At 40.1% G+C, this 24,983-nt stretch overlaps 2 protein-coding genes across 9 annotated transcripts in view; both read right to left on the bottom strand.

The window, feature by feature from the left end:
* Positions 1-878: 878 nt before the first annotated feature.
* WEE1 (WEE1 G2 checkpoint kinase) lies at positions 879-19,108 on the bottom strand. Its single transcript, XM_082760761.1, has 12 exons — positions 18,123-19,108; positions 9,974-11,925; positions 7,996-8,204; positions 7,578-7,644; positions 7,322-7,494; positions 5,693-5,814; positions 4,887-5,033; positions 4,387-4,482; positions 4,225-4,310; positions 3,820-3,990; positions 3,583-3,728; positions 879-2,266 (listed from the first exon to the last, which is right to left on the bottom strand). Exons 2-12 carry the CDS (start codon positions 10,538-10,540, stop codon positions 2,116-2,118), a joined length of 1,935 nt encoding a protein of 644 aa, XP_082616887.1. The 5' UTR covers positions 10,541-11,925; positions 18,123-19,108; the 3' UTR covers positions 879-2,115.
* Positions 13,332-24,983, bottom strand: part of ZNF143 (zinc finger protein 143) — a 42,886-nt gene continuing 31,234 nt past the window's right edge. For 5 of the 8 annotated variants that reach the window (XM_082760755.1, XM_082760760.1, XM_082760759.1 and 2 more), the window contains 3 exons: positions 24,398-24,559; positions 23,452-23,598; positions 19,525-20,272 (listed from right to left, as the gene is read on the bottom strand). In XM_082760755.1, coding sequence (XP_082616881.1) covers positions 20,189-20,272; positions 23,452-23,598; positions 24,398-24,559 — 393 coding nt within the window. In that variant the 3' untranslated portion in view covers positions 19,525-20,188. Of the gene's footprint in view, positions 18,213-19,011; positions 19,119-19,524; positions 20,273-23,451; positions 23,599-24,162; positions 24,306-24,397; positions 24,560-24,983 lie in introns of those variants that run through there. The other 3 variants (XR_014317526.1, XR_014317527.1, XM_082760758.1) reach the window with 3 other exon arrangements.

The following is a 24,983-nucleotide window of genomic DNA, read 5'->3' as shown; positions in this document are numbered from 1 at the left end:
AGGAGCTCGCTCTAAGACTGCTCAACGTAGACAAACCCTGAACGGCTGCAACAAAACCATGCAACAGATTTTTAACTTCTCTTACAAATAAGACTACTGCACCAAGTCAAACCTTAAAGGAATTATAGTAACAGTTTTTACTGATGTGAACTGCTTATTCAGAGAAGCACATTACCTACACAATCATCTGACTTTCACTATCATATACATAGCACCGAGACTTCTTACTAATAAAAATACTTCATGATTTTAATGAGCAAATTGCAAAGTTTAGAATTTGGTGTCCACTCAATTCACATACATTATCTCTGCAAAGCCACCTGAAATTCTTGGATAGAGCAGCATAAAAGCTTCCTAGATAGGCTAAACTATTTATTAAGTCTTTAGTACTTTTACTGCATCTCTCTTTACATGAGATTTTAATACAGTAATACATATACATTAATATTTTACATCCGTGCTACAGAAAACTCATTGTTATTGCCTTCTATAAACTATTCAGTCCCTCCACCTCCCTTCTCTCCCCATTCTCAACAATGCATGAGTATTCATTCCTCCTTACCTCGGACCCAGCAGGTCTTTCTTAGCCGTTTCATCTAGTATTCCATCTTCACAGTCATGTCTTAATTCAAATCATCCACAGGTTTCAGCTTTCCAACTGGCAGACCGTTCCTGAAGCTGCAGAGACAGACCGCAGTCGATATACACTAGCACACACAGACCACGGTGCTTTTGTCCCAACATAACTACCAGTGAGTCCCATTCTCCTGACAGGGAACCACAAGCACTAGGCAGGAACAGGAAGCAAATCTAATCAGGACTTGCCGTGGTATATTCCTGAGTCAACGTTTTATTTCCACAAATATCAAGTTTAAATAAGCATTAGACACTATTAAACACAACTTTCAACTTTAATATTCAAATTCAACACTAGTAAAAACAAATAGAGCACAAATGGGAAACATTGTTTAAAAACTAAAATTAATGAAGAGATAAGCCAGTAATTAGAACAGTTCTATTTTCAGCAACATCTGGCAGCCAACACCAGTATAAGTTTTGACAGACACGTTTGATTCATACTGGAACTTAAAATTGAACAGTTAAACTTTGTCTGTTGGCATCTCAGACTGCAGTTTTAGTATAGTATACTATATAAGCACAAACTTATGTACATAAACAATGAAGAACAACCTGAACACTTACACTAAACAATTATTTACAAGTACTCCAACATAAAAAAAATATACAAGAGCCTCAAGAATGAAAAACTGAAGAGAATACCAACATTTAGAGAACCTTATTAGAAAGGATTACAGAACATCAACAGCCAAGACATTAACAATTGCACTACACTAATACAGAGTCCAAATATTAAATTGGTGCATTATTTCACAATGCACTAGCTTCAAGAGAGAAATGCTGCCTTCACTAAAATGCAGCTTAGATTTGTTTCACGTAATTGTTTTAACAAGAAGCCTATTAACACAATAATGATTGTTTTAATGCTACAGTTTACAGCGAGGACAAAACACTAAAATAGCAGCAGTTCCACACGGCACTTAATTCCACAGGTTTCTAAGCTGTGGTTTATGCAATGCCTACAAAGTGCTCCCAGTTGAATATACAAATAAAATTCACAAAAGGTTACCTGACATCAGGTACATTGAGTGTAGGTGGCCTTAAAGCCTGTCTTTCAAAATTTATTCCCCTCTGCTCCAAACTCAGTAACACAGCAATGCCCCTTCCCTCCCTCTTAAAGATCATCAGGGGCAGTACTTCTCATTACAATGCTGTAACACTAAAAAGCAGCACACCACTATAGTGGTTAACCCTGGGACGATGTAACATCTAACAGTGTAACTGAAAGGTTTATGGATTAACATCCAGGATCCTCTACGGACAGATAGTGACCGAGTCCATTGTCTCCAACGGTTAATACAGCTAATCAGCCATATCGTTGAAATTAAAAACCCAGAAGCAGTTCCTGTAAAACTAGTGACACTGATCTAAGACAGGACAAGAAACCAGGAATTGAATGCTTCCTTCAACACCTTAAGGCTTCAGTCCAGCAGAGATGCTATAGCCATCCTCAGCAGTCCTTTTGGACTTCATAGTTCAGTATATAGTAAGACTAACTGAGCGGTTCATTTTCTTGCCAATGAGTCGAGATGGTCTATTTTGTGTTGTAGATCTAGTTGTCATTCTGTCAGTGAACAGTGCTCGTTCCTCGGCTGCGGCCTTCGCCATCTGTGCCTTCTTCAGCTCTCTGCAAGACATTGGAAGTCACACACGCAATAATCAGTAGGGACTGCAGGCATGTCACAGCAAGTGACATTTTCAGAGGTGTTACAACAATTCCAAACTTAAGAGTTGCCATCAATTCAGGCCACATTAAGACAAACAGATGCAAATGATACTTAAACTCACAGGACAAAACACCAACGTTCCTTACTTCCCTAGATGTCCTTTCTTTTGAAAAGGGAAGGACATGACAAATTCACATATATGGGTTTCAAAATTTGACCAAGATTTTTATAAGCAGATCAGCAGCTTTGGTCTGAAAATCTTTAGCTTGCTATTGTTTAGATTTGCAACAGGCAAAATATTTGCTATCACTGGAAGTGTAGCTGCAACACAGAGCACTAGGCTTTCTAAGCTTATGTTTTTCCCATTGCAATTCAGTTTGTCACAATGATAACTGAGGTGGAAAAAAATGATTGTGTTTTATGATTGAAAGAAGCAAGGATACCTACAGTATTGATCACTGACCTGGAATCAAAATAATTTATTCCATTCTATCTTACGTATCAGTTACAAGATTATAGGATGTTGTTTACTTCCTAGTACAAGTCCTATGATCAACAAGTGAAGAGCTAATTACAGAAGCTCCCTCAAATGAAGCATTCAGCCACAACTGAAACTCCTGTGGAAGACTCAGGCAAGCAGACGCACTCTTAAACGGAACATAACTAGCAATAGACAACTCAGGAAGCATCCTTTTCCTCTTGCGTACCACATCAAAAACCTATCACCACATAAATCTTGTTTGCCTGAGAAAAATTTGAGCCTATTACTGCAAGGCTGTAACACTAAAGGCGGCGAAGGCCATTGTCCCTAATTCCCTAATTCTGCCAAGCGTACTGTTTCAGAGAATTACCAATACTCAGTCTGAGAACTAAATTACATGAAACTCAAGATAAGAAACTATGAAATAGTCTGACTAAAGAGCAAATTCTTCCATTCTTCCCTAAAAGTAATCCTACCTGAACTATTTTACGGAACGCCATCCCCCCAGAAAGTTACTGTCGGCAAGTGTTCTTTTCAAATCATTCTTAGCTTTACTTTACAGTTATTTTTGTGAGGATGAAACTGCAGGCAGGTTTTGCCTTCACAAAGCATTAACTTAGCCAACTTTCAAAAGAAAAAAACCACCACTCCTTAATACAAGCAAGTTACCTTGAGAAACCCACCCTCAAATAACTGCACAACTCATCAAATTACTCTTTCCACAGTTGATCATAAAAGCATATAAAGAACCATTAGAAGCTAAGTTATATTTAAGGATCCCAAGGAATCACTTACTTCTGCAAGAGTGAGTTTTTGAATTTTTCAGCATTCAGTTCTATCCTCAGCTGCTCTGCACTCTTTTTTGCAGCAGAGAGCAGTACTGAATGCTTGACTAGTGCCACAGCTGAAGGTCTTTTCTCTGGATCAGGATTAATCATAACCTTGGAAAAAATAAAATAAAGTCATTCTAGTTAAGGCCAATAATACAGTAAATTACACTAATCAGAGAGTCACTGGAACAAGATTTCTTACTTTTAATAGATCTAGTAATTCTTGAGAAAGCACTTGTGGTATTCTTGGTAGTTTTCCTTGTCGAATTTCATGCCATTGGTCCCCATTAGTTGGAAGCGGTTCAGCCCCAGCAGCACAGACAACAGTCAGAGCAAGAGCAAAAATATCTGCTTTTGGCAAATGAGTGTAGTTCTTTAAAAATAAAGAAAAAATAAATTTACTATAGATACTACCCAGTATAAAAACAAACCTCAGCTAGATTATTCAACACCAAACACATCCATACTATTACATTCCAAGTAGCATTTGGGTAGATAGCATTTAGGAAGTTTGTTTCAGCAAGGAAGTGGCAGACAACAAATCATTGCTCTACTGAAAACAGCACACAGACCTAACACAAGTATTTTCTACATGTAGGATAGCTACCTCTTGTAGGACCTCATTTGCAAGAAAACGGCTATCGCCTTCCTCCACTTGTGGACTAGATACTCGAGTTACATGACCAAGGTCACCTGCAAAAAACATAGCGTTATTTCTCAGAAGACATAAAACGATGCCACTCTTAAGCACAAGTGTGCTGCCTCGTACCTATTTTAAATATGACTCTATCAGATGACCACTCATCATCATCTCCTTCTTCTGAAGTCGTACTTGGGACTGATGTCCTGGATATGAAGATGTTACCTGTAAAAGAGCAGAACTGTTAACAAACACATTTGAGTCCGATTTTTACTTCATCTGCTTTTATCAGTTTGTTTTAGCCGCACAGAAATTTCAGTTGCATACCCAGTTCCTAGAAGAAGAAATTACAATGCGCGCGCACACACACACACACACACTCACTCTGTGTCCCTCTGCAGGAAGTGGAGGCAAGCGTTGTGCAAGAAAGAGTTAACAAAAAGGACCCAAGATAAATTCATCAACAGTTACAATTTTGCCAGCCAATTTTATAACTGACATCTTTGTACTGCTACTTAAGACTTCAGTAAAGAATTTACAGTTAAAAAGGTGTGGTCAACTGCTCATTTCTCTACAGATTAAATTAACTGAGGAACCTGCCAATAGAGTAAACCAGTTTACACACTTACTAGGTTTAATATCCATGTGTACCAGGGACATCGAATGAATGTACTTTAAGCCTCGAGCCACCTGAAGTAGTAGGTCCTTCAGCTCTGGCTCAGTAAAATAACGCATATTCCTGTAATTTTCACTTATGGCATCTGCTAAACTGCCACCTAAAACAACATTAAAAAAAAAAGTATTTTATTCATTTATTTACAATCAAACAGTTGAGAAAATAATGACAACTTACTTCCAAAAGTAAATACAACTGACTTCTAAAATCAGCAGTGAATCTATCACCAAAAATTTGCTGATGATACACAGGGATTGCTGTATCCCCTCTCTTTATAGCAGTGTAATATATTAAAATTATTTTTCTTCTGTGAGGTCTACTGCAGTTGCCATGTAAATTAACAGGATACCAAAACACAAAGGAAAAGGACTCTGGTCCTGTTCCAGACCTCTGGTAGGGTATCAGCCACAGCAATTGACCCCTTTTCAAGGGGAACTTTTTTCTCTGTATTCCAGCTTGAGCTATTATACAGAAGAATTAACTACTTTGCTGCTCACAAATGCCTCAGTGTAGTTCCAATATTTTTAAACACTGAAGACCTGTCTGCAATTTTGAAAATTACTGTTTATCCAGTATGCCCTTTGCAAGAGAAAGCAGCATATAGACCCACTTCAGATGATAATAATATGAGCTATGCATGAGGATGTAAATTCCTACTTAGCACTAGGGATGTGTAGAGATACCTGTGTATATTTTATTAAAAAAAAAAAACACAAACAGATTTTAAAAGCAAGTTCAGAACAATCAATCTTTACTTACCATTGCAATATTCATTCTGTATGAGCATATGATCATCTTCTGCCCATGCAGAGTAGTATCTTACTACATGTGAATGCTGCCCCAGAACTGCATGTGCATATACCTCTCTTAAAGCATTTTGCCTGTTACAGTCACACACACACACACAAAAAAAAAAAAACAGTACACAGGAATATTATGAAGTGAAATTAGTTCAATTTCAGCTTTACATAAACACTTATTAAAAAAATCACGCCACTCTTCCAGCACAGGTCTCTAGTTAAAATCTTCACATTCAGTTCTGCAGAACCTTATGTTGGAATTGTATTTATGTCCAAACAGCTAAAGCCATTTATATTGTATTAAAAGACCAAGCAACATGAAACATTAAAATACAGGCTTTGTTGCAGATGATTCTTGAGGCAACTGCCACTCGCATTACTTACTTTCCAACCACTGTCAGCAGCAAGCTTTCAGAAGCATCATTGAAGTTTTAGAAAAAAAAAAAAAAAATAGCCATAAGCTAGGATCACAGAATCACAGAATTTCTAGGTTGGAAGAGACCTCAAGATCATCGAGTCCAACCTCTGACCTAACCCTAACAGTCCCCACTAAACCATTTCCCTAAGCTCTGCATCTAAGCATCTTTTAAAGACCTCCAGGGATGGTGACTCCACCACTTCCCTGGGCAGCCTGTTCCAATGCCTCACAACCCTTTCAGTGAAGAAGTTCTTCCTAATATCTAACCTAAAACTCCCCTGGCACAACTTAAGCCCATTCCCCCTCGTCCTGTCACCAGGCACGTGGGAGAACAGACCAACCCCCACCTCGCTACAGCCTCCCTTGAGGTACCTAAAAAGAGCGATAAGGTCGCCCCTGAGCCTCCTCTTCTCCAGGCTGAACAAGCCCAGCTCCCTCAGCCGCTCCTCGTAGGACTTGTTCTCCAGGCCCCTCACCAGCTTTGTCGCCCTTCTCTGAACCCGCTCAAGCACCTCCATGTCCTTCTTGTAGCGAGGGGCCCAAAACTGAACACAGTACTCGAGGTGCGGCCTCACCAGAGCCGAGTACAGGGGAAACGATGATGACTAAATGTCTGGGCCATGAAAATAACTGAACTCTATATTCTTAACTTCTGTTGTATAACATTGGTATGCAATTTTGAGCATCACAGACCAGCGAAGCTTTATATTACTATTAGAATACTGTGGGAAAAAAAGAGCCAGGAACATCAGGCTCAATCAAAAAACACCTGACAATCCGCATGTAACTTAAACTTGACAGCAATGCAGACCTGGTTGGGAGTATTGTTTTTCTTTCACATCTCAAAGGATCTCCGCTGCAATTTCATATAGTAACTCCTACCATTAATGCAAGGAAGCATTTCTTTTAACATTCTGGGTGAGGACAATCTGTTTCCACTCCGAATTTTTGGGACAAATCTCTGTTGGAGTCAAGTAAACTTTCCTCCCAAAGTTTGAGCAGTATTCGAAAAAGAAATGTGAAGTGACTTCAAAACTGTATCCTACTGTTTCACATTTAACTGAAGTATATTTATGATTTTATCATAAATGCCTTCTCTAGATACTGATACAAAGCAACATTGAAGGAAAAAGCACCAGAAAGCATGTTTTAAGAGCAGGAAATACTCACTCGTCCACCGAGCCAGCTAAGGGTTTCTTAGATCGCTTTATAGCGTAAATACAGCCATCAAGTCTCTTTACACATTTAAACACAGAGCCAAATTCACCGGATCCAATCTTCTCCAACTCATGAAATTCGGTGGCATACCGTGACTTCATATTACTTTCTGTTATTGTGATCCTCTGTAAAGATCAGAAAGAAAAATACTTACACGTGCAAATACATGAACTGCCAAACTTCCTATCAAGTTCTAAAGATTAATTACCTTAGCAGGTCTGATAGTTTCATCTTCAAGCTCTCCATCGCTTGCTTCCATGTCTTCTCCACAAGAGCTGAAATTCACATTAGGTATTTTTACAGAATTAATACGGGTTAAGAAACTTAAAATTGAGGTTTGGGAGTTGATTTTTTTTTTTTTTTTTTTAAATTCAATTCTCCCATACTACCCAAGTTTAGTCTAATTAAACACTAGTATTTATAAGCACAAGCTCATAGTCATAAAATCATAAAAAACTCGTACTAAAAAAAACCCTCATACAAAGCAGATACTCCAAGAGCTCTGTCTTGCATCACTAACAGGTTTGGAAAGAAAAATATTTTCACAGAAGCAATTCTTAACGGAACTTTTGCAGCTAAAATAGTTTTTAGGGTAAGCATTACAAGGAAAGATATAAATTACTCACTCGTTCCAGTGCGTTCTCTTTCTCCTCCGACACTGTCCTTCAGAGTTGTGAAGAAACATGGAATCGGGAGTGAAGGGATTAATGTTCACATGAGGTGTTTGTCTGATATCAGAATCTTGCTTCTCCGACTTCCCAACATTCATAAATAGAGAGCCCCCTCGAAGTTTGACTGAGCTGGAACCTAGTCCTTGTGCTTTGGAGAGCAAACTCTGTATTTAAAATAATAATAATGAAACATTTATGAGCTCAGTGTTGCTTTAGACACAAATAGTCACATCATGTTTGAAAATCATTATCGGAATGCTGTCTATTCAAAGCAAGCATGAGTTGTTTAAACAATGCCTGCATTTCCATCAAAAAAATCCCAGACACTAACTGTTTTGGTGTAAAGCCTCATAAAGAAAAACATTAACCGTTGGAATAATTTTGAAAAGATAGGAATGACGACGAGAGAAGCATTCTGTCTTTAATCAAGTCATCACCCAGCCTTCCCCATGGACAGTTCTATGTTCACGAAACAGAGATGAAATTCATGGACCACGCTGCGTTGTATGTATTGCCATGATTTTCATATAAAAGTTATAAAAGTTAGACTAAATATAGAAAGTATCTTTGGTGATCACAAACTTAAGATAGAAAGCTTAAAAAGAGCACTATATCAAGGATTTGATACTGCTGTAGAAGCCTCAGTGGATCTACAACACTTGCTCAAGATCTGACAGCACTGTTCAGTGACATCGGTCTCACTGAATCACCACAGGAGGACAGGCTGAAGCAGCAGTGCTGGAACAACATCACACATGAAACCGTTGCACTTCCAGCACAATATTCAGAGTAGATATTTTGGGCAGTAATCCATCAGGCGTTTTCTGGGCACGTGATCAGATCTCTCCCAGTTACGCAGAGAACCTGAGCCTCCCACACCCTCATGAGGATGCTAACCAGTGACCTCTTGGATCACAAGCATTACCTCATCCTAGTAGCATCTTATCGCATAAAGAACTGACAGATCTCAAGTCTAAAGCAGCATATATAATATGAATATTATAATAGTATTATAATACTATACTATAAGTATTAGAATAAGGTTTGTACTTTGGGAATCCAACTGTATTCTCCGACCCTAGACTAGATTAAGACCTTCAAGTCTCAGCGGAGTCTCACCACATTTCAGTATTTCCACTGGTTAACTTAACCAACTGTTTTTCCAGACCTGGGCACCTAACTCAATCATTCCATTGAAACACGGTGTTAAAATGTTACTTTTACGCGTCACAAGGCTCCGGCATCTCTCAAGTGTTTGCTCCTGACTTAAGATCATCTTCAATTTTCCTATTTCTAAGCAGAGTAACTAAGCTACCTTTGAAACCTCATTTGGGACAGAAACTGAGAAGAATAACAAACACCGGAGCTGGGGGGGAATTGAGGTTGCCCTCCTCATGCTTATTTGTTTTCTGTGGGTAGTCTACAGACCCCTGGGAGATCATCCACAGGGATCGTCATTAGGCTCCTCCTAAAGGGTTATGTGGAAAGTAATAAAGAACGCAAGACTACTATCACTGGATTTAAATGCACTACTTTTATATATTTTGGTGAGCCTCGAGACCAGAAACGGCCATGCCTTCCAGCCGCCCGCCGCCGGCAGGCTGAGGCGCTGCCTGTCCCCTCAAGCTTCCAGCCCCGGCGGTTAACGGCAGCTCCGCCCGCCCTGGCACACGCTGCCCCAGCCAGGCGCAGCTCCCGGCCGGCAGACGCGACCCAGCGAGCCCACGGCTTGGCTCTGCCGCAACCCGAGAGCCCCAAGGCGCCCGGCGGGCCCCCAGCCCTCGCTCCGGCAGCCCCCGGGGCTCCTCCTGGCGGAGGGGCCGCCTCCCAGCCGCCCCCCCCCCGGCCCAACGGCCCCCGCCAACCGCTCCCGGCCGGCGCCGCCCCCCCCACACGCCCCCCCCCCCCCCGGTACCGGCCTCGGCCGCCTCACCTTGGGGGTGTGCGGCGTGTCGAAGAGGCGCAGCTTGCGGAACGTCTTGTGGGGCGGCGTGCCGGGGTACTCGGGCAGCGGCGAGCCGGGCTCCCCGCCCCGCCGCCGGCAGCCGCCCGCCGCCAGGTGCGGGGGGGAGCGGCCCCCGTAGCGCCGGCCCTTGTGGGGGGGCGGCGGCGAGGGCGAGCCGGCCATGAAGTAGGCGCCGGGCGACTTGACGGGCGAGGAGCCGAAGCCCTCCTCCTCCCACGAGTCCCCCTCGTCCGGCAGCGGCGCCGCCGCGGGCTCCATCTCCTCCTCCTCCTCCTCCTCCTCCTCCTCCAGCAGGGGCGGGCCGCCCCGCGCCGGGGTGCGAGCCACCGAGAGCGGCGAGTCCGCCTCCTGGAAGGCCGAGTCCTCGCCCGTGCTGTTGCCGCTGCTGCCGCCCTCCTCCTCCTCGTCCTCCTCCTCCTCCTCGCAGTCGCTGTGCCCGCCGAGGAACAGCAGCTTCTGGCGGATCGGGGCTGCCGCCCGCCGCACCGACACCCGCCGCGGCGGCGCCGCCTGCTGCACGCTGAGGAAGCTCATGGCCGCCGCCGGCCCCGCTGCGCTGCGCTGCGCCGCGCCCCGCTCGGCTCTGCCCCGCTCCGCTCCGCTCCGCTCCCCGCCGCGCTGCGGCCCCGGGCGCGGTGGCGGCTCCGGGCTGGGCTGGGCTGGGCTCGCCCCGCGCCGTTCGGACTCCGCGGCTTTCCCGCGACCGTTAGTCACGTGGCGCGCCCGCCAGCCAATGGCGCCCGCCCCCGCGGTTTGAAAACACGGAGGGCGGGGGCGCCGCCACGCACGCTGGCGTCACGGGGCGCTTTGGCGCGAACGCGGAGAGCCGAGGGGGCGGGGCCGGCCGCGAGCCGCCCCGGGGCGGTTGGGGCGGGGCGGGGCAGAGGGGGCGGGGCGGGGCTCGCCCCCCCCGCAGCGGACCCACGGACACGTCCGCCCTGCGCCGCCCGCCGCCATCTTGGGCGCCCGTGCGCTGCGGGAGGCCCCGCTTCGCAGCCAACTTTTTGCGCTCCAGAACTGTTTTGTGTGCCCTGGGGCGGTAACAACGCCTTTTAGGCGAGTTAAAGACACTTTTTTTTTTTTTTTTTTAACGTTCTAATCCACTTCAGATAAAGTGGTTCACCTGATTTAAACACACCCAGAAACAGGAACCTCAAACACTGCAGCCCAAGACGTCACTAATAATTTCCCCAAGACCTTTTTTAAAAGGACCAAAAAGTCCCAGCGCAGCAAACGTGACTCGCAGCAGGCGCCATTAATCAGACAAGCAATCCCCCGACATGCCACAACTTCATCCCCCTGCTTCCTTCTGTCTTGTACTACCTCGATTACATGCAGCCCAATAAAACTGCCAGCCTCTCTGCTGTACCACATCACCTTAAAGCAAATTGCTTGAGTAACAAAGGTCCTGACAAATGTTGATGTTTAGAGCAACCCACAGCAAGGCAGGTGTGCATCCCTGCGGAGTTCCTGTCAGCCTCCCCAGGCTCTCATCCCCTAAATACGGGGGCAGCCCCACAGGTTCATTTCCCTGAGAGGTGAGGGGTCCTGTGGGATGCTCTGACCCTTCGAACAGCACAGCCCTGGTGGTGTGAGCTGGTGCCCCCTGCCAGCCTCACCTCCAAAAGTGGTCTGCTACCAAGGGCACATCTCTACAAAGAGCACACCCTGAGTCTGAAACCTGGTAAGACAACGCATTAAAACACACAGTCAATAAAGCAAAAAGTTTGTACTTAACCATGTTTTTGTCGTTTGTTTTTTCCTTTTCGATGGGCTGATCTCCAGGAACTGAGGCCTCAGGGCACACCTGAAGCACTTGTTCTGCCTCCCCCGAGGGCTGCCCCCACTCAGCAGCGCAGGATATTCTGGATGCTTCACAGCACGGACAACAGCAGGGCTTGAGGGCTCCTCTCTGCAGCCTGCTGAAACAGGACACCTGTCTCTCACTCATGTAATTATTTTTAGACAGATTTTCTATTGAGACCTAAACCAAAAATATGGGGATACTTTCTTCTCCTCACACCGAGTTCACACAACTGCCACTGTCCCAGTCCCCATGGTTCTGGGATGCAGGAAATACCACAAGGGATGACAGTATCCCAGGTGAGGGCCAAGAGAGTTTGTTACTCCCCTTTTTGTAGTGGTTCCCTCTTTTTTAATCTCTCATGCCTCAAAATACCCGTTTCTTTGTGGAGAGCTGCTGCACAGCTCTGAGCAGGGCAACACAACTGTCACCAACGGCTCTCACTGGTATGCATGTGCCACTAGTGCCGTATGAACGTGTCTTAAATTAATTGGGCTAAACATTTCCAGCTGTCGACAGAACTCAGTACCCTCACACATCCCCACTTTGTGCACAATGAGATGGTTTTGCTTAGAGCTCCATTGCCTCAAGGTGTATAGGCCAACAACTTTTCTTCTTGTAATGCATACAGAGGAACATTTCCACCTAAATATCACATCCCTATATATTCCTACACTTCTGATGACCAGAAAGCTTTTTGTTTTCAAGACAAGCAGTGACATACGACAAGAACACAATTTCTGAGATTATGGAGATCTCATGAAATTTCTGGAAACTGAAGTAAGCCAATGTAACCTATGCAAGCAGGACTGGACATCTTTTACAGAGAGATGGTTACACCAAGTCAAGTGCTATACAAATGCTTGCCTTGCAAGAATTTAGAATCACAGCAATGGCCCATTCAAAATACTCATTTTTTTAAAATGGGAATGCACTGTATAGTAAATACGAACTGAAACATCTGAGTTTCAGGACAGATGATGTACAAGAAGTCTATTAAAATACAACCTCCATCAATCACTAGCCTACAGAAGGCGATGCAAAGCAATTCGTAATAAAGGACCCCAAACATCCCATCCATGAGCTGTGGTTTGCTTCATTTGTATGTGAAGTTTTCTTTTAAAAAGGCTAAAGAATTTTAACTTACAATGAAGAAATACCCCCCCTCCCAAAAAAAAAAAAAAAAAAAAAAAAAAAAAAAAAAAAAGCCAAAGCTACAGTTTCCTTCTCTAACTCAACCTAAATATAACTGTCACTGCATTGCTTTCTGGAGTCTACAGACACAGCTATTTAATGAGGGTAAGTGGAAACGGAACTTCAGAAGCCCCATTGTATAGAGTTACTACTGAATTGCTGATCACTGTAACAGTTTAAATAGGACAAATTCAAGTGGAACAATTTAGAGTTTGTGCAGAGGAGGAACTATTTCTGAGAGTGAGAAGACAGAAAAATATGAGACGAAAAAAGGAACAGTGAAAGAAATAAACAGCTGAAACCCAATTGTTTTACAAGAAAGTTTATTTCCAAACTGACAGCAAATAATAAAATGAAGTATTGAATAAATAAGTAACTATAACAAAATGTGTAGTTGCTATATAAAGACCACATTTGTAGGCTCTATATATGTGCAATCCTGAATCTGCATCAATTGTACTTTTGCTGTAGTTTGATGGGATTATAAACAGTTGTCTGGAAGAGATTATTTTCCCCAAGCATGAGCGTGGTAACTCAGCTATCCTGCCCAACATGACAAGAACTATGACTAGCATTAGCAGGCCTACAAACAGCCTAAGTAAAAAGCACTACAAAGACAATTTCCTTTGCCAGAGAATACATTAACAGCGGAGATTGTTGCAGAAAGAGAGGTGAATGGGAGAAGAGCTGAGCAAAATTCTACTGTGCCATACTCTAGTAGCCAAATTCAGCCCAAATTCTCTGAGGCTAATTAAATTGCACCTTTTGAGACTCTGTAGATCTTGCTAAATAAAGACCTGATCCTGTGGACAGATGTAAAAGCATGTACCCCTGCTGTCGACAGTGCCTGACTGATATTCCTAGGAATTTGAGTGGCTTAAAGGTTTTCAGAATAAGTTTGCAAAATTGGCTTTTATTATTATTTTTTATACTTGCTTTTAAATTAAAAAATAAGTATACCAGCCCAGTGCACTCAGGTTTGTGCTACCAAAAATACTTACCTAGGCCAGCACAGGCTCACTGAAAAACAGCAGCATTTAACTGGGAGTTTTCAAGCTCAAGGGGAAACAGTTGTTCTCTCTTTTGTGGGTAACAGGGGAACCCAAATAATGATGAATGGCAAGAAGTGAAACAATGGCCAATTTGTCTAGCTGTCAGAGGAAACTGCCACAGAAATGGGTACAATGCCTTCTTGTCAGTATTTCCTGCACTTACAAGTTCATCTGAAGTCCACCAAAAACACTTGCATCAAATTGGAACAGTTCTGGCAAAAAAGCTGGATGAAACCCATTGTAGAGCAGCCAGCGTAGCCTTGAAACTGGTTTATCTTATATGAAGGTAAACCAAGTGAAAAAGCCAAAGCAGAGGAAAGTCAAGTTGCTTCTATGACAATCTGAAACGCTACAACCGAGTGTTGTTGATGCGCCAGTCTTTCTACTCTTTTTAGCATGTAGTCTGTCTGCATGCAGGTAGAGCATTTCTCAAGGACATTATTTACACTTCTGGGTGAATACAAGAGCAAGGGACTGAGGTGAACAACAGAAGGTGGAATTTGGCAGCTAGGACACCTCCTATAAAAGCAGTAGTTCTGGGCCCAAAATACGTAAATTGAAGGGAAGATGTGAAGATACTCAGAAGTTACAGTGCACAAGTTAGATTTAAAAAATATAGGTTCTACAAAACAAGTCAGGCACAATTCTTCTATATTTTTCTGCAACTACGAAGGCATACACTCTCAACAGTTTTTAAAATGACTCCCTTTCTGCCTACACTTCTGCCTTCAGTTACAAAGAAAATAGCAAAAGAATATGATCGTAAGAGTTGTATTCAGATCTGAAATTTCCTTCAAAGCATCCTAGAAGTTGAAGAGCGAATTATTGCCATGACTGAAAACAACAGGGCCAATCAGAATGCCTCTTTCCTGTGCTAAAGTGAACTTAAAATTATAAGAATAAAAGAGAAAACAAGATTTTGTAACTGCAATTAAAAGCCTCAAAATGTCTAATGCACATTAAGTAATTATTACTAATTTACCAGTATTGCTAACCTTTTTCTTTTTCTTTTTTTTCCTCCTCCTTTCAGGGAAGATACAAAACCATAGAAGAAGTACTCTGCCTTTTCCCAAATCTACTTTTATTTATATTATTAATCTCTGTGTATCATTTAATGTAATTTCTTTTGCAAGCATTTCTTAGAGATGTAGATAATCAGATAAAAACTTTTTAACAGAGTTTCAAGCTCACCCACCTTCTTGGCATTCAAACTATCCTCACGAACCTATGAACATTCAAAAACCTGCCTTTTCTTCAGCATACCTGTTTACAAAGCAAAAAGCAGCTAGCCCTGTCTGCCCCACAAATCATTCCTCTATTTGCTGATTTTTCAGAGTCGTCATAACTTATGTTCGAATTGGAATGAGTTTTACACCAAAGCAAGCACTCCCCTGGAGACGTAGCTTTGGGACACTGATTTTTCTCCAGTAGCTTTCTTCAGCCCCCGTGGTAGTTTCTGTTATGTCAGCAGACCTGCCACATCAGGAACGCCTTTTCCTTGTCTTGCCTAACATAGATGCTCAGAAACCTCTCAGACAAATGCTACAGAATTAAACAGTAACACAATGGTAAATCAGAAAGTCCCCAAATAAGTGCTTAATATACAGCAGCCAGTCAACCTAAAGCCTGGTAAGAAATTTAAACAAAGGAATGGGCAATAAGGATGGGATTTTGACAGTAACACTTAAGACATATTTTGCTGTAGAAAAAATTCCACACAATAATTTTTGCCCAGTATAATGTTTTATCATTCCTTTTAGTAAAGTGCTACAAATAATCTAAACAGAACAACATTAATACGAAGAGAATCTCTTACTGGTTCAGGACCTGAGCAGGATGGATTTAAGGGGGCCACATTTCCATTTGAGAAAAACCATACAGACTAGGTATAACAAAATGCTTGCTTGTTGATATAAGCTTGTATGTTTATTGGGATAATTAAAGTCTGTTTTGAATATAACCCTCAGTTGAAAAAGTCTGGTATCACATTCCTGACGGGGTTAGGTGTCAGCCATTTACTATTAACAGCGATAGTTTAATTGCATTGTCAGACTTCCCTTTGGCCAAGTGAACTTTGCTAGCAGAGTAACAAAGGAATGTCAAAACCGCTGAAAACACCAAAGCTACATTTTTAAATGCACAAAACATGATAGCAAAACATGCTGGCTTATTCGTCTAATATACAGTACAATTTACTATTTATGACATGAGAACCAAGATTGGCTTTTGGTCTCTTGTCATATGGGTCCAGACTTCATAAAACTTTTACCAATGGTGCAAAAAATATTTTTGGGAGATCTGGTGCTCAAATATATACTGCTTTGAAAAAACAGGAGTACCTTATTATCAACAACCAGCTGAAGCAAAGAGAAAGCACATGTTAATTTCTATATTTTTCGTAACAGAAATGATAAAGACTGAATTAATATATTTCTGAAGTTTCAACCAATTGTAAAGTAATAGCTGAACAGTACACAAGTTAACCTTCACTTTCAACTCCTAGAATTTAAACACCTTGCTGCTTTAGAGAATCAGCTGCCTGCCCGCCCTACCTGTAATAAAATTTCATGTGTTATATTTGAAAATTGCACAGAGCTATGGTCTGCAATCTGATCGAGCTGAACAGCTACAGCGCTTAAATTGCTGGATTCAGAAACAGTCTTCCTCACATTCCTACTCTGTGCCATCTTTTTCTGGTGTCTGAAGTCTGATGAAATAACTTCCTGTCCCTGGGGAAGGCTCCCTGACTGCCTGCTGAGAAGTACACAGCATGCAGGGATTTTTTGGTGTGCAGCACGATTGTCACAGAAGCCAGAACAACCAGGAAAGCAAATTACTCCCCACATTTTAATGAAGGTTAGGAACCAGAATGAAGTTTAGGAAAAACTGCCCTCCAAGATCAGACTTCTTGTTTATCAAGACTATGAGCTCTCTCCTTGTGTTGTACGCTGAGCAGAATCGCATACAAGTCTTTTTTTCTCCCATACTGTGCCTCAATCTCTCTGGTATCAACCAGTTGACTGGTTAGTGAGATTACTTATTCCATCATGGATTATGGCTTTTTACAACTTTGTTGTCAGTCTTCAGGATTTACTCTTATAAAAACACAGTCTTCCAACCTCAGCCTATTCATGTGTGCTTTGGCATTAACTCTTTTAGGGTAAAAACCATCCTATTGTTATGCACAGTGTGTCTGGCACAAAAGGTCATCAGCCTGGAGCACCCCTAATGATCGCCTCCCTCTTTTTAGCCCACAGTGCTGAAAAGCTGCAGGAACGTTTAGAAAGAAAAAGTTGACTGCGAAGTTTAGAGATGGTTAGCTTTCAATCCTGTAAGGGAGTTTATGTAGGCCTGGAATCCAAATCTGAAGGTAAAAAATTGTGACTGGGAATGCTGCAAATGTGGGAACCAATTTCTAAAAGGAAGTGATACACCAGGATGCATTACTTCATAGGATCCCTCTTTTACAATTTCCTTCTTCTAATGTGCCAAAGCATTCCCTCAGAAATAATTTTCAAAAAGAGGAGTGAAATCGTTGGGGAAATATAGATTTCTACCCCCAAACACCCAGTCCTTTTTGGCATATTCTTTGTTTCCTCCTCCCCAAATACCCGTGACCAATATTCCTATCTAACCCAATTTCATCCTGTGTAATCCTCTGCTACAGAACCTTCCGATACCGACAGGCTGTACCTGCTCACAGGACAGTTCCTTCCACTCTCATCAGAATGGAAGCAGCGTGGAAAATCAGAAGTCTCTCCAGTCTGAAAACAAGTCTGTTATACAGACAGGCCTCACAGGGAAGATACATGTAATCATCTCTGCTTGTCTTTAAATGCTAAACCGCATAAATCAATCTGGTTTGTTTATTCAGGAATTAAGTATGTTTTCCTTTATAGGAGTAGGTATGGGGGAAGCATAACCTTTGACTTGGGAGTTTTGCAAGAACAGCTGGTAAGATGCAATAAGAGAAATCACTTAGAAGATATAGTAGCTTTTCCTGACCCAGCTAGTTTTGAATGCCTTGGAGCAAATTAACTAGTATGAAAGGGGAAGTAATACTCACATTTGTACAGTGGTCAGAAAGTGTCCTGGGAAATGAGAAGAACTCAAGTTTTTTCTTTGCTAAATCACTTCCAGCCACCGTTTCCAAAAACTATTAGCAACAAAATTTAAGAAAAAAACTTGAACGTTCATGTCAAATGATACATCTTTAATTTCTAAATTGCAAAAACTACGAAACTGATCTAGTTGACAGGTAATTAATTCTCTTTGCATAGTACAGTTTATCTCCATGGGATATCAAAAATTATTTAAAACTTCAGGAAAACTGGCACCTAAGTCAATAAGCAGCCTCAACCCTACATAAACGTTGCAGACAACCTCAATGTTTTCAATTTTTACTTTGTAACACCCAGAGAATAGCATGCTTTGGCCACATCTTTCCCACAGTATTGTGTTCTTTCACTGCATTTTTCAGTTGGCCATCTGTATGAAAAAAGTAAAAGGCTGCAACCCATATTGATAAAGTAATTCAAAATAAATTAGCTTCACTGTATTTGAACTTGGCCTTTTTGAGGTCAAATACCTCAAAGTACATAGTTACGATTTTTTTTTTTTTTTAAGTAAAACGTGTACATCTCACAATATTTAAAAATAATTACTTAATTAACGTTTCATCCAGAAGATGTTTAATCCTTTCATCCTTCCCTCGAGAAGGTTAAAGGTAAGGCTTCAGTTTCAGAAGTACTCTTGACACTTATCTAAAGTAAGCACCGAATCTTACAGGAAGCCAAGAAAGTTTAGCTTGCTTAACAAGCTTACTAACAAGACAAGAGTAAAGACTTTTTCGTATAAAAAAAAAAATAGATACATTTTACTGTATGCATTAGACTTACCTACAATGGATTTTTTTCCTTTACAGAATTATAAATGGAGAGAAGCATTGTACTTACATCATCATTAATTAATCCCTTTTTTCTAGTAACTTCTGTCCTGATTTTCAAAAGCACTGATTATCAGCATATCCTAGGTAGTGAGTGGTAGCTGCAGGCACTCAGAACTGTTGAAAACAGACTATTAGTACTTGCATTTATGCCACAAACGCACCATTTGAAAATATTCCTCTTGAAAACTGGTAGTTTACTTTTTAGTCAACATCAGTTGACTAATTACTTCTTTTTAATATTTTTTTAGTGCTTTAGAATGCTTAAAATAACTAACAACACTAATAACTTAATATACTTTAGTGTATTATGGTAAAAATGAATGTCAAGATCTTAAATTTATGATAAATAAACTTTGGAAAAAATTATACAAGGCCGTAAATAAATAATTTAACTTCAGTCTCATTAAAAAGTAAAACAGTACGTCAAACAATATCATCCTACCTAGACAATACAATCTTGTTATATTTTATTGCATAATCAGAGTAACATCTTAAGTAAAATACGTAAAGAAACAAAACCATTAGATTCACTTCCTTTAATATTGAACAACCAAAGTTTCTCCTTTGTACATACTCCAATTTAAAGATAATATAATTAGCACTTCCAGCGTTAACATTCTGTATTTACAATGAATGAAATGGGGTGGATAATCTAAAGAGTATTCAAATCTGTATGAAACAAATCAAAATACGAAAATTTACAGTAGGCTCAAAATCCACGACTTTCCTATTTATGGAAACCAATTGAAGAGGCTTTGTCTTCTTTATTACTTGTAAGGGTTCCTTAAACGATGATTTTGTTATAATATTTTAAACATTTCAAGTCTTCAGCCATGCCTTCATTATTTGTACATGACATTAAAATTAACTCCAATGCTTCTATTTCAACTTTTCACTTGATTGTAGACCAGTCTGAAATCTGATGAAGGATAACAAGGAAATTTACTATATAATCCTAATTCCATATTCCTGAATATACAATGGTTAGAAGTAGGTGATGTCAGTCCATTCCAAGGGTTATGTACACAGAACTTACAAAATGTTCTTTGCTCTTGCATAAAATGTGTACACAGTATCAATGAGCAGGGAACTTCAAAGTTTTTATGGATTGCTGCTGGCATGGACCTTTGTTGATTGAAAATAAAATACCTTTCGCTCTATTGTTCTGGTAGCAGTTTTAGAAGTTAATCATCAATCCCTGGTGTTTCACCCTGTTGTATTCTGGAGGCTATTCTAATGGCTTCTTCCAGAGACTGTTGTTCTCCAAGCTGAAACAGATGCATTTAAACAAATAAATTTTAAATCTTACTTGATTCAATTTTTCCTTACAAATTTGTAAGGTGAAACCAAAGATAAAGATACTGATCAATATTTAGCACAAGTAAGCGTGATCAGTACTGTCACACCTCTTCTGGGTAATATATACTAACAGATATCTAATCAGCATGAAAATTAAGATAGCGGCTGACAGCAGGTTAAACTGAATTTGTATGCATCTACCGAATTAATTTTCTTCAAAGGCTGCTGCATGGTAAACTCATTTCATGATACACAAAGGAGATGATGATTTATCTTGGCAGACACAACAAAGCTAAGATAAGGCTTTCGAAAATCATGTTGGCCATTGAAATACATTTTAAGAGTGGTAAACCAAACAAACACCTTCAGTTTTCTTAACTTTTATGCAGAAAATAAGATCTTTGGAACAACAGCATATAATACATATTATATAAATATACAGCATTCGTGATGACACTGCTTAATTCCACAGTAGTTTAGAGATTCAATTATTATATTGTAGTTGTAACAAACAAGGCAGACAATGTATCTGTGGCACTGTCAGAAGCAACACCAGCCAACCCAGAGTAAAGACAACCAGACATCATCTTCAGAAAGAGTCCACAGAGTTTTATACTTTGTAAACCATGCAGGTACACCCCGTGACTCAAACTCTGAAGACAACCCCAACTTAACAAAAACGTGAACCTGGCCATTATCCATCCTCTACCGTAAGATAGAAAGATGCGTAAGAGTATGAAAAGTAGGAACAAATTACTTAACCAATGGATAGACCTGGATGGTCAGTACTAAATATCACATATAACTTGGTTTTACAGTCACTGGATATCACATTGTGGAACCACTCAAATCAAGAGCTGCTCTGTTACCAACTCCTTAGAACTTGAATCTAGCTATTGGCCTCATCAATATTTAGGAACCATGTAAATTAATTTATTAGTAAGGAAATACAAAAGACACATCAAGAACTGAAGAACACTCAAGAATACTTTAATTTTTAACACTTCCTCTACCGTTTATATTGTATATCTTAAGTTTTATTAACATAAAGACCTTTAACTTCACTAAAGAATTCACTGCTTGTAATAGAAGACGGGCATTTTCCTCCTCATTTAAAGGACACTCTGATGAGGATGCAAGTTTCTCTTTCTTTTTTTTTTTTTAAAAAAACTTTTTTCTTTATTTTTTTGGTGTGTGTGTTTGTAATTTTGACAATTACTAAGATCTGCTTTCTTTTGCATGTAATTTTGAGTAGTACAAACAACTCAACAAAACAGGAATTCAGAATTATGAGCTTTTTACCTTTCATTGCTTGTCAATCAACATCTGATTTGCTATGTTAAATTTAACAAGGGGCAAGATAACAATCTGTCATTTCAGCTTGACAATACGAACACTGTTCCCTTCAGTTTATGCTCTTAGAGAGTCACATGCATACATACACTCAGACCACGGCATTAAACACGAGACTCAAACACTCCCAAGTTTTGATTTCTTGTTACTTTCAGCAAATATGAATAATCTGAAGGAACCAGACTTAAGTTGCTGTTACTTCCACATGCAAAGTATATTTTATCCTCCAAAATGAACTTTGCGTGTCCATCTTCTGCATTTCCCTTTCTATTTGAAGCTATTTCCAAGAACTTCCTTTTTTTTTTAAACAGACATATATTAAAATATACCACTTAATTCTTTTTTATTTAGAAGCTCTTTTGAGCACTTCCTCTTTGCACAGCCAAACTGCCATTCAATATGATGATGATTTGATGTATTTTTGAGAGCTAAAGGCCATCATGCAAACTGCACTCAAGAAAACTGGGTATCTTCAACTCCCTTGGAATACATAGGCAGTAAAACTTGTATTAAAATTATCCTCCACACACTATTTTGAGACAGCAGGTTCCTGGGATTTTCTATGTTCTCTACAACAAAGCATTTCTGTAGTGATACTAGCTCAATAGGATCAAGCCCACAGAGAGTTGTGTCCCGATTCCTTGGTAAATTTAAATATGGTAGCTTTCTTACATCCTCATTGTACTTCTTATTTATGCAAATAATAAAGCAGAGAACCAAGAGGGCTCTGAGGTGCACTGAAAGTATTATGCACATTGCAGGATTGATCCTAACATGTAAACCAAAATTTAAACTACTTTAACTCCTTTTCTTTTACTTTGGGTTTAAAATTGGATTGTGTCCTTGGAGAAGCAATTTCTCTCAGATCACTGAGTTATTTACTTGAACCCTGACTCTAATGTCACTTTAAGAAACATTTTTTTAAAATTACAAGAGCTTGTATTTACCTACCATTGTGTCATATGTAATAAAAGTAGTATACACACTTACTCAGATTGTTTGAGTAAGGGAGCAAGTACACTGATAGCTCCTTTGCCCTAGGAGTTTCTCTCAAGCTTACTTGTGAATAAACTATAAAATACTTGTCTATGTTTTGTTTTCAGTTACTTTCTAACTAAAACATCTGATTTGTGCTTGGTTTTCACTTTTTCTTTTTTTTTTTTTTTAATTAGCCAATTTAAATTAAACAACTTCTTCATACCTAGAAATTACTTTTATTACAGTGTATGGACAGTATGAGGAAATATTTTCAGAGACTGCTGTTTATACTGGTCCAGCACACAAACAAATGGAGACTATTTCCAAAGATTTCTGATTATTACTTTTCCTACAGAACTATTCATACTTGTTTGTTGTTAGCATTTCAGGGTACTAATAAGAAATTCAGTAGTTTTATCTGTACAGGGGAGTTCACAGCCATTTAACTTTGATAACATGTCATTCTTCATCAGCTTAACATGCAATGCTGAAGGATGAATGAAAGCACTCTTCCACTGAAGACCCATGACTCCAAATTACTACGTATATCCTTCTCCTGCAAAAGATTTGCTTGGCGGTAAATTTAGCCCTCCCTGAATCTACCCTTTTCCAAAGTTCTACAAGCAGATTTGAAAAAATGGGCACTTACTATTCCTCTTGCTAACCCTATATATTGTTTTAAATAGGACGAGGTCATATGGTTACGGACTATTTTTTTCCTGGAAGCCAAGCTAATTCTAATCATTTTGTTATAATATCAGGAGCTTCTAGCTTCAGAAGTAAGAAACACTCCAAAAAATATTTATCATCGTCTTACCTGTACTGCAATTTGTGTTCCATTGGATGTAGCCAACAATGTAACAGGTCTAGTTTCTGTAGTCACTAGATGGTGCCCATGTTGCTGATGTCCCATTTCTGATGAGGCACTATGAAATGCTGCTAAGTCTTGAGCCACAATAGCCACCTTCAGGACCAAAGAAAGAATCAACTGGATGATTTCAGACTACCATTATTCAACTCATGCAACAGTTTTCTTCAAATTTGAAGTTAAATTCAAAGCTATGACTATTTATAAACATAATTTTATCCTGCAAAACAGATCATTTTTTAAGAAAGGTTACCATCACTGTGTTTCTGAAAATTATGTTAGCTCTCAAAACACAACTATCCTCAGAACTGCAAAGAATTCAGTAACTGTACCTGTGCAGAAAAATAAATGTTCTTTTTCACATGGTACATTTTTAAAACAGTGGAATGCATTTTAACCTGAATATTAAAAACTGTATGACTGTATTTCTCCTAGAAACATTAGCTATTGTATTTATATATTAAAAGCAAACTGAAAATACATACAAGTATTTCCTCTCTGCCAAATAAATTACAATCCCATGGCATGAAGCAATAAAGTTACAGTTCCTACTGGATTCAATTTTTAGCTTTGCCACTCATTTACTGTGTGACTCTGTGTGATGCTTAGTATTTCTGTGTCTTATTTTACATATACATACATGAATTATCAGGTTGGTACCTCAAAATTTTTTCTTGGGGACAAAGTATTGTTTCTAAAACATTCAGCAATATTTTGTTGTACAGCACTGGAATAGAGCACATCATAGTCTTCTGATTGGAATGATACGACCAGGTGTTGAAAACTTCTTTCATTAGATAAATCTATGTGAATGACAGAATTTTGATGGCTTATGTGCCTATTTTATATTATCTCATAAAGGAACACTACACATGTACACAGGAAAATACTTTACCTGCTGTCCTTCAGTGCCTTCTGCAGTAACCATTGCTACAGAATGTGTTCCCGCAGAAGAGATGACGGCGTCATGGGCAGGGACTGTGATAGTAGTGCCATCTTGTGTTACCATAGTGATAGTATTCCCTATGGCCTGCATATCTGCCTGAGAGATGTTGACCTGAAACACAAAGCATATCCTGAAGTAAAAAAAGTTTAACCGATGCTCAAGTCATACTTGAGTTTTAGCTTTTAGCAACATACCACGTTTTCAGGTAAATGTTTCTAAGTAAGATTTGAAAAAAAGCAACGTGATATGCATTTTAAGTGTAACAGCATAACGTCAAACAAACTCCTGCTCGTTGCTTCAGCAGGAATACTCCTGCAAGTTCAGTTTCCTAATTTGAAAGTCTTAATAATCCAGAATGAAAAGGCAACTTGTTCATAGTAACACTGGAAAAAACACCTTAACTCCTGTTCACAAGTAACATACTGGTCACAAGATCTAGTAGCTGTTATTCAACTTCCTGACAGGGATGCTCATGCATTTCCTGAGAATTAGTGTCACTCCTTAGACAAGTCCCAGTCTGGGATGAAAAGCCCTC

The sequence above is a fragment of the Aythya marila genome, assembly GCF_965140915.1.
Source record: "Aythya marila genome assembly, chromosome: 5".
In the NCBI taxonomy this organism is placed as follows: Eukaryota; Metazoa; Chordata; class Aves; order Anseriformes; family Anatidae; genus Aythya; species Aythya marila.
This window is presented reverse-complemented; position numbering and strand designations above follow the sequence as displayed.

What these genes read in the sequence shown, in the direction of transcription:
- WEE1 (XM_082760761.1), bottom strand. Translation starts at nt 10,540, where the DNA reads ATGAGCTTCCTCAGCGTGCAGCAGGCGGCGCCGCCGCGGCGGGTGTCG. An exon ending in AAACTATCAGACCTGCTAAG is followed by an intron (nt 7,495 to 7,577) that starts GTAATTAATCTT and finishes TGATCTTTACAG; the next exon opens with AGGATCACAATAACAGAAAG. An exon ending in CAAATGAGGTCCTACAAGAG is followed by an intron (nt 3,991 to 4,224) that starts GTAGCTATCCTA and finishes TTATTTTTAAAG; the next exon opens with AACTACACTCATTTGCCAAA.